General features: G+C 53.7%; 1 protein-coding gene across 1 annotated transcript in view; it reads right to left on the bottom strand.

Annotated features, from left to right (window-relative positions):
• Positions 1-1623, bottom strand: part of CD40LG (CD40 ligand) — a 6636-nt gene extending 5013 nt beyond the window's left edge. The window contains exon 1 of the mRNA XM_010135128.1: positions 1414-1623. Coding sequence (XP_010133430.1) covers positions 1414-1569 — 156 coding nt within the window. The 5' untranslated portion in view covers positions 1570-1623. The remainder of the gene's footprint in view (positions 1-1413) is intronic.
• Positions 1624-8547: the final 6924 nt, after the last annotated feature.

The following is an 8547-nucleotide window of genomic DNA, read 5'->3' as shown; positions in this document are numbered from 1 at the left end:
ACAGGCAGCCGGCAAGAAATCCCAGCGGGCGGCTGGGGGCTCGCTGCTGCTGCCCCAGCAGCCCCGGCAGGCAGCTGGGATGCTCGCTCAGCCCCGCGCTGCCCTGCCCATGCAGGGTGACTTTCCATTTGTTTCAGCCAGCTTATGGACTAAAAGAGCTGCTGAGAGACCAAAATGACTTCTGGCTGGGGTTCAATTCTGCCAAGAACTTCAGATCAAAAAAACTAGGAAGCCAAAAAAGTACAAAAAAAAAAAGAAAGAAAAGGAACCCCCCCCCATATATGGGTGTTTACGTGTGTATATACATATATATATATAAATATACTGGTGTTTGAAATTACACCTGTTTTTGTAAAAACCTAACAATTGGTTAACCGCAGATGGACATGAGGACACTCAGCCTGGACCTTGGATGCAGAAGGTTCAGGTTTAAATCCCCGCCGTGGGCTCTGAAGGCAGCTGAAATCCTCCTGCCACCTACATTTCAGCTGCTTCTGATCCTCTGCCGCAGCCCCGTGCAGTCACACGTTGCTCTGCTGGGGACCTTCTGCTCACCCCCTTCACCCCAGGCTGCAACCTCCATGCAGCAAAGTCCTCTTCCATCCCCCCAACTTTTGAGCCCCCCTGTAGATCAGAAGTCACCTACTGAAATATCAATTTGAGACAACACATTTTAAAATCAATAATGACTATCTTATAACTGCATCTGGCGAGGAGACCTCACTCTGGGGTTTAGACAGAGCTCGTTTCTTTCGCTGGGAGTCTTTTCTGCTTTGGAGACAAGTAGATGTAGACGGTGACTTGAAGCATTGTGCAGTGTGGTTGCAGTCGTGGCAACCCCAGAAAAAGTTTTTACTTTTTTGGTAAATATTGTCTCAAATATGGGACAGGATCACTGATACTGTGTCTCTTCAAAAAATAAAGACCAAGTGCTAAGATCCACTCTTTGCTTCCCTAAACAGAAGGATATCTTCTGAAGTGAGATGATGGACTCCTCTGTGCAAACATTAACATTAAATTTCATTCCTGGATCCCCCCATCCCTGCAATTAGTGTCACAGTGCTGCCAAGGCTACGGCAACTAAAAAAACCACCAACAAGCCTAAAATAGCCCTTGTGTGTTTAAGCCCCACTCTCCTGTCCCTGGGCTGGCCGTTGGCTGCCAGGCTTGGTATTAACGGCTCCTCTGGACCGATCCATTCCTGTTGTGGTAAGGAAGGGAACAGGTCTCTTCCTCAGCACACATCTTAGCAGCAAATTAAAGCAGAAATGAGAACACGGGTGTAATAAATGCCGCTCTGCACCCATCCAGCATCCAGCAGCTTCTACCATGTTCATCCTTCTGGTGAGGACATCTCTCTACAGCTGAAGGCAAACTGCGCTCCAGCAGAGACAGTCTTATTTCTCCACTTACCTTATCCATCTTCATGTGAAGATACAAGCAGAAGAGTACGGTCCCAATCATCTGTGCTACGATAAATACAGCGAGGAAGCCCATGAACATTTTCATGGTGCTGGGCGAGGTGCTGCTGATGGGTCGAGGCGTTGTGGGGCTGTAGGGTTCGTTCATCCTCTGTGCACGTTGCTGGGGCTCCTTCAAATGCGCTGCTTGCAAGTAGCATGAGAACTGTTGTGTGAGCAGCCGCTGCTCAAGGGATACAGGTTGTGGCAACCTACACTTCCTGGAAAAAACTCTTCGTCGTGGGTAGGTTTGTTCACTACCGTCTCCCACAACAAAAGAGTTGCTTAGACTTTCTTCTCAGGTGCACTTCCATGTTTTTCCTACCATTCTACCAGAAGCTGAGAGAGGTTCTTATTCCATATATTCATATTTGCCCCGAAACAGTCTAGACTATGCCTCAGTGTTTTTTTCCCTGCTGTGGATGAAAGTTTCTTGGCAAGCTGTCTTCAAAGAAACGAAGACCATGGACCACGAATAGATGGACAAAGCTGCTGAATTGCTCTACGGGCTGCCAGGGGCGAGGAAACACTCAGAAAGTCAGTTGTTTCTCAAAAGGGGAAGAAAGGATTTTTGCCCTCTCTTTCGTTTGTGGCAGCACGGTTTTTGCAGTGAAGACACTTGGCCGAGGCAGATGGCTTGTGCTGGTTTCTGGCCTTCCCTCGTGCTTCCCATGGGTGAAGTCTCTGCGTCGGCTGGGTGATCCTGGAGAAAGGATCATCTCTATGGGCACTGTGACCCCAGTCTGAGAACAGCTTTCATGCTCCTCGACAGACAGCGGGACTTTGGGTCTTGGTGCTTGGCCATCACTTCGGGGAGACAAGTTTTAAGCAGCTTTCTTGGTAGTGAGGTGCTCACCCTGCACCCAAGGACACAAGCCATCTCAGGCCCTGTCCCCACTTACCCGTGTTACCTACATCTCTATCTCCAGGTACGAAAAGGGCTGTTGGGGATGCTGGGCACTCCTGCCAGCTGCTGTCCTTCCAACATCTCTTCCGTACAACTTTGGGCAATCCGTGTCCCTTCTCTGCCCTCACGCCTCTCAAGCCAGCAGCAGGGAGGCAAGGTCCTGCCCCCAAGCTCTTCAGGCATCTGACCTTTCTGTGACCATGCACCACTGATAAATAATACAGAGTAAATGCAGAGGGGTCCTCACTGCTTGCAATAGGTGAAAGACCACCTTTTCTCCACCTAAAGAGGATACATCTGCGTTTCTGTCGGGGTACAGAAGAGGAGGGCTGCGAGGCTGTACTGGAGGTGCTGGTTTGAAGGCAGTCATCAAGCCATCACGTAAAGCTGTTTTGAAAGCAGCCTTTCGAAAGGCGATGCTCTTATCAGATGTGCATGCAGCCAATAAAGGGACGGATCCTGCCAGAAGCAGCGGGGTGCTGAGCAGGGCACTGCTTGCCATCAGCCCCAGGAGAGGAGGATACGCAGCGCCTTGTCGGGGCTGCTCAGAGGGTGGCAGGATGGGGTCCAGCGTTCGCTTTTGCTATCTACCCACTCTCGCATCCTGTCCTGTGTGGTTAGGGCGCTGTGAGCTGCAAATGCAAAAGCTGGTAACGAAGCACAAACATCTCTGCAACCAAGTCAGAGTCTGACCTTGGCAGGTCACCGTGTTCCTAAATATAGTATCCAAATCACAAGTGTGGGCTGGCACCCGCCTTTTCGTGGGCAGCAGTTCAGCAGCTGGACAGAGGAGAACCTGGGGCTGAAGCCCTAGCTGGTGCTTTGGAGCCAAGTAACCCCTCACCATGCCAGGACCATCACCCCTCTGTGAAGAGGGGAGCTTTGGGATGGGACTGCCAGCTCTGGAGCCAGCCCCCCAGTGTCACTTCTGCCCTCTAGAGGACAGAGTGGCCCCTGGAGTCTCTGCCACTGGGTGCCCGTGCCCCAAGGGCTGCCCGCTCACCCTTGATGTCCAAGGATTTCCTTGCTGCCCAGATCGCCGGGACTTCAAAGCCCCCACGGGACCCTCCTCCTGGCAGTAGTGAGGTGACCCCAACAGTGCTGGGGATGCCCTGTGTTGGGTCCCAAAAGGGGGTCACCTTGGCATCGCTGGGCTTTGGACCAGGTCCCTTGGGCTTGTGCACACAGCCTGGGGGCACTGCCAAGCCACTGATTTTATTCCTTTTTATCTTAAAATTGGCATTATCTTTGGAAAGGGCAGCCCTGGCCTACTCACAGGGGACTGGTCCGAGGCTGAGCTCCTACGCACCACCCCTGCCATGGCGAGCTTGCCACAGGCAAAAGGCTAGTTTGTGGTGGACATTCCTGAGGACACCCCACACAGCTGAGGGCCACAAGGCCACGGCAGGCAGCAGCGCCTGCTCCCCAAAGTCCTCGCCCTGTGCCTCAGCCTGCTGCACTAACCGGCACTTTCCAGGGCTCCTCAGTTTCCTCTGAATTTAACAGTCACATTTGGGAAAGTCTCTACATGAGAAACAAAACGACATGAGAAGTCATCACTTCATACTTTCCCCGAATCCTGAGTGTTGAGACCGAGAGGTAGCCGATAAGTGTGAAACCACAGCAGCCAACGTTGCAGAGAGCAGCAAGAGAGGTTTTGCATGGCTATTCCTGGCTGTCCCTGGTAGACAAAACTTTTTCAAAGCCAATTCTGGACAGCCACCCATCTCTGTTTCAATGAAATGAGGAGAACCTGTAGGTAACACCAGAAACCCCAAGCCCATCACCGGTCCCATTGCATGTGCCTTGCTGGGGAGGCCGAAGCTGGCAGCAGCCTTGGAGGGACCATCACATCATTCGGTGAGGAGGGTGGGAAAAGGCTTCAATTTTGAGTGCCCAGCATGAAACACCACCGGAGGGTTGACTGGCTTGGACTGCAGACCAGGAAGCTGAAAGTCATTAGTCATCGGCACCTTGACAGGAGAAACTGGGTGGAAAATATGACAGCACGGATCCTGGCAGAGGTTCGTCAGCGGATAGGGCAGGCTGGCACTCCCCTTCAGGAAACCACAGTGACAGTCCAGGCCCTCACCAACCTGGCAGAAGGGGACCAAGCCCTCGGGAGCCATCTCCTCCACTCCGTATCACCAGATTGTACAGGAGCTGGTGCCAGTAGTAGTGCCAGCTCCACCAGGAGCTGTCGGCTGAGCTCTGGGGAAGACAGAGCCTCATCAGGCCATCTGTCACCATTGCTGTTCAGAGCCGGGCAGCCCAGGAGGACAGAGCTGTTGCAGGGTGTGATGTGGTGTTGACTCCTGGCAACATGCTCCATGGCCACCTCACTGCTTCACATGGATGGTAGGGATGGAGGAAAAGCCTCAAAAGCCTCAAAATCCCATGCCAGAGCCAGGTAGCACCTGGTTGCACATCCTTGACTTCTTGGCAGCTGTAGGAGCATGGGAGAGTGTAGAAGGGGGTGGACACAGCCTTGGGGAATGAGGATGATGGTCCAGAGGAACAATGGGCAATGGAGGGACGACCCGACAGCCGAAGGAAGAGTCTGTCTGCATGGGATAACCCCGGGGAAGGTGAAGTCACACTTGGTGATGAGCCTGCCACTGAGAAAACAGCAGGGTTTTCTTTCACCCCCTAAACCCTCTGAACGTAACCATACCCATCCAGTTGTGAACGCAGAGTGGCACAGTTCCTCCAACCAGATAACCCCCGCGTGAGACAATGGGAAAATATGATCCATCGCTTGCATTCCTATTGACATAATTGTGGTGTTTCCGCTGATCAGCAAATTGTCTCCACTTGTACTCAGTGCTCAGAGTTTTGTTTACCGAGAAAATATCCGGTTGCTTGCCCCAGTGATCTGTCAAGGGCTGGGAGCATTTCTGAAAGCAGCAAGGTGAAAGCTGATGAGAAGAGAATGACTTTTTTTTGGGTGCCTGCTATGGTTTCGTGACTAGCTCTTTAAAATGTGCCGCTTGCCCCACATGCTCTTTGCAAGTAACAAAAGCTGTGTGCTGTGCAGTACTAAGAACAATACATTCAAAAAGAAGATTTTATTCTGAGTCACAAAAGGAGTTTGCCCGTGATGCCGTGGGAGGGATGCAGAAGGAAACCTATGAGAGAAACCTAAATCAAGTCCCTTCAGCACAGAGCCACTGGCAGAAGGGAAATTCGAACTTTTCCACCACTTGCTTTGTCACATCTTTAGGTTTTTCCCTCTCCTGCAACCTCTGAGCTCTCATGACTCCAGGACAACCCTTTCACTGGAAAGAGGGAGCAGACACAGCCAGGGCATCACCAGAAAACATTACCAGCATCCGGAGAAGGAAAGATTGCATTGCAGTTTCCGTTCATGTTTTACCTTGGTATGAATGAGAGAAAGCTCTTGGAGTCCAGAGCAGCAAGAAGCAGCCTCAGAGACAGACGAAGATGTCAACGCTCGTGATGGTCATGTCTCTCTGTGGAAGAAAAGAGCAGAAGGGGATGGTTGTAGCCCCTATGGTCATAATGGCAGGCTGCAGCCCCATCACTTGCCATGGCCCTCAGCCAGGGAGACACTCATGCAGAGGTCAGGAAAACTGCCAAGCTCCAGCAGAAGTGAACAGGAGCTGCGCCAGGCTCCCGCTGCCCAGCAGGTAGACCGGAGCAGGGTGTAGAGTGCCGCCTCCACTGCATTTTACCTGGAGATGTGAGGGGACATCTGCCCCCTCTCTCTCACCCTCCAGAGCAACAAAGAGCAATGGGGAACAGCTGCAGGTGATGACACTGGGGTGCTGGTGTCCCTCAGAGCCACCCTGTTCCAAAGGTCGTTGTATCCTGTGCCCTCAGCCCTTCCTCACCTCCCTGCCCCGCTGTACCACCCATGGGGGCCCCCTGAGCTGGCCTTTCCCGAGCGGATCGAGATGGGTGAAGAGCAGGGTAAGGAAGAGAGACAAGCCTCAGTGACCCCGCAGAGGATGGAGGGCCTTGAAGGGGCTCTTGTGGCACATCTGGGCTGCACATCTGGGCAGCGATACCAGCCTCACTGTGGGGAGCCACGGAGAGCACCCAGCCTCTAAACTGCTGATGCTGAGCTTTGCTGAAGCTGTGAAACCACAACTCGCACTAGAAACTTCTTGCTGTGACAGCTGCACCTCCTTCTCCCAGCTTCCTAAAAATAGAGCCTGGCGTGGGGAGCCCCACAGCCCCGGACCTGCCAAACAAGGCCCAGCTGCCTGAGTCACAGCAGACGGGAGCGGGAGCATCCTGCGCATCCCCCCGCACGCGACTGAGTGTTGAAAGGAGCTCTCCCTGGCACGGGGTGCGGGGGCCTGCGACAATCACAGCCACAGTGAAACACACCAGCCAGACGGGAGCGGGAGCATCCTGCGCATCCCCCCGCACGCGACTGAGTGTTGAAAGGAGCTCTCCCTGGCACGGGGCGCGGGGGCCTGCGACAATCAAAGCCACAGTGAAACACCCCAGCAAGACTCTGCCCTTTCATGTTGCAAAAGGAGAGGCTATAAGTGGGGAAAACAAAACCCACGGGAGGCCTTGGGGCTGCGGATGCCAACATCTGCCCTCCCACGGCATGGTGCGATGGAGTGGGTGGGGAGGGTCCCATCATCAACTTTGCATTGCCCCTTCCTCCCCTGCCCACCCCACTGGGACAGGACCACGTCTTCTGCATCTGTGTGGGACTCACGAACAAAACAGAAGCCTTGAGGGGAGAGGGGGGATGCTGCCATTCCTCCCCACCTTGTGGGACTGAGTTCCTGGCAGACACTGCTACACCCAGCTCCAAGCACTTCTGGGTTCCATGAGGACAAATCCAGCCTTGCCACAGCAAAGCCACACAGCTATCGGCTGACAGGACCACGTCTTCTGCATCTGTGTGGGACTCACGAACAAAACAGAAGCCTTGAGGGGAGAGGGGGGATGCTGCCATTCCTCCCCACCTTGTGGGACTGAGTTCCTGGCAGACACTGCTACACCCAGCTCCAAGCACTTCTGGGTTCCATGAGGACAAATCCAGCCTTGCCACAGCAAAGCCACACAGCTATCGGCTCCCACCACCCCACAAGGGGTCCCCGGCCAGGCAGGTGGGACATGGTTTGGATAGTCCATAGGTCAGGGTTTCATTGTGCCCTAAGAAGGGTTTCACAGCTCTTGGCCAAAGTTCGGGAAGTGATGCCAAGGGCAGCAGCAAAGCCACACAGCTATCGGCTCCCACCACCCCACAAGGGGTCCCCGGCCAGGCAGGTGGGACATGGTTTGGATAGTCCATAGGTCAGGGTTTCATTGTGCCCTAAGAAGGGTTTCACAGCTCTTGGCCAAAGTTCGGGAAGTGATGCCAAGGGCAGCATTGGGATGGATGGGACTCCAAGAATTTCAGGTGGATTCTGTCATGGGAGGGGGGTGAGGCACAATCTGGATCAGCTGCTGTCCTGCGCAGCCTGTCCCTCTGTAGCTGGAAGTTTGCAGAGAGCCCTCGCTTTGGCTGAGCCCTGGGCTGGCCATACCTGGTTATCCCATCAGGGCTGTGTGGCACTGACACATCCTGCAGCAAATCATCTGGATCATGATTGGAAATTATGAAGAGAAGGACAGCCTCCTGGGGTTGATCTGGCAGCTACTAATTTAATCTTCTGCCTTTCTGTCCTGCATTAAACCAGAACCCCCCCTGCCAAGGCAATATTAAAGCAAATTACTCTTCTTTTTTGAAACTTTACACACATGCACCTCCATAAGGCTCTCATCACAGGGCTTTCTTCACCGCTACAAGAATCTCCTTCGAGCCTCTTCACTGCATATCCTTTCAGTCTTCGCTGTCCTTTCTCCTCCCCACTCTGTTGACCTTTGGCTCCCCTGTGCTCATTCCTCAGGATCACTGGGGTCCCCTTGGGGTCACGCAAGGCCCAAGAGAGAGTGATGCTGTTGGTGGTGGCAGATCAGCCAGCAAGGGTGAGCAGCCAAAGGGGTGAGGGGCAGGCAAGGAGCACTGCTCTGACCTGAGGGCTTTGGGGAGGAAATCCTCGGTCCCTGCCTGGGACTGGCCATCCCCATGGCGAAGGCAGCGCCTGGGGGCAGGAGGGGTCTGTGCTCAGGTGGAAATCCACATGCAGCCAGGCTCTCCAGTGACACTCAGTCTGAGAGCGTCACCCGCGATGAGGCACACGCAGTCAG

Source organism: Buceros rhinoceros, unplaced genomic scaffold (genome assembly GCF_000710305.1).
Source record: "Buceros rhinoceros silvestris isolate BGI_N320 unplaced genomic scaffold, ASM71030v1 scaffold20084, whole genome shotgun sequence".
Lineage (NCBI taxonomy): Eukaryota > Metazoa > Chordata > Aves > Bucerotiformes > Bucerotidae > Buceros > Buceros rhinoceros.
Note: the sequence above shows the minus strand (reverse complement) of the source record. Positions and strands in the feature narration are given on the sequence as shown.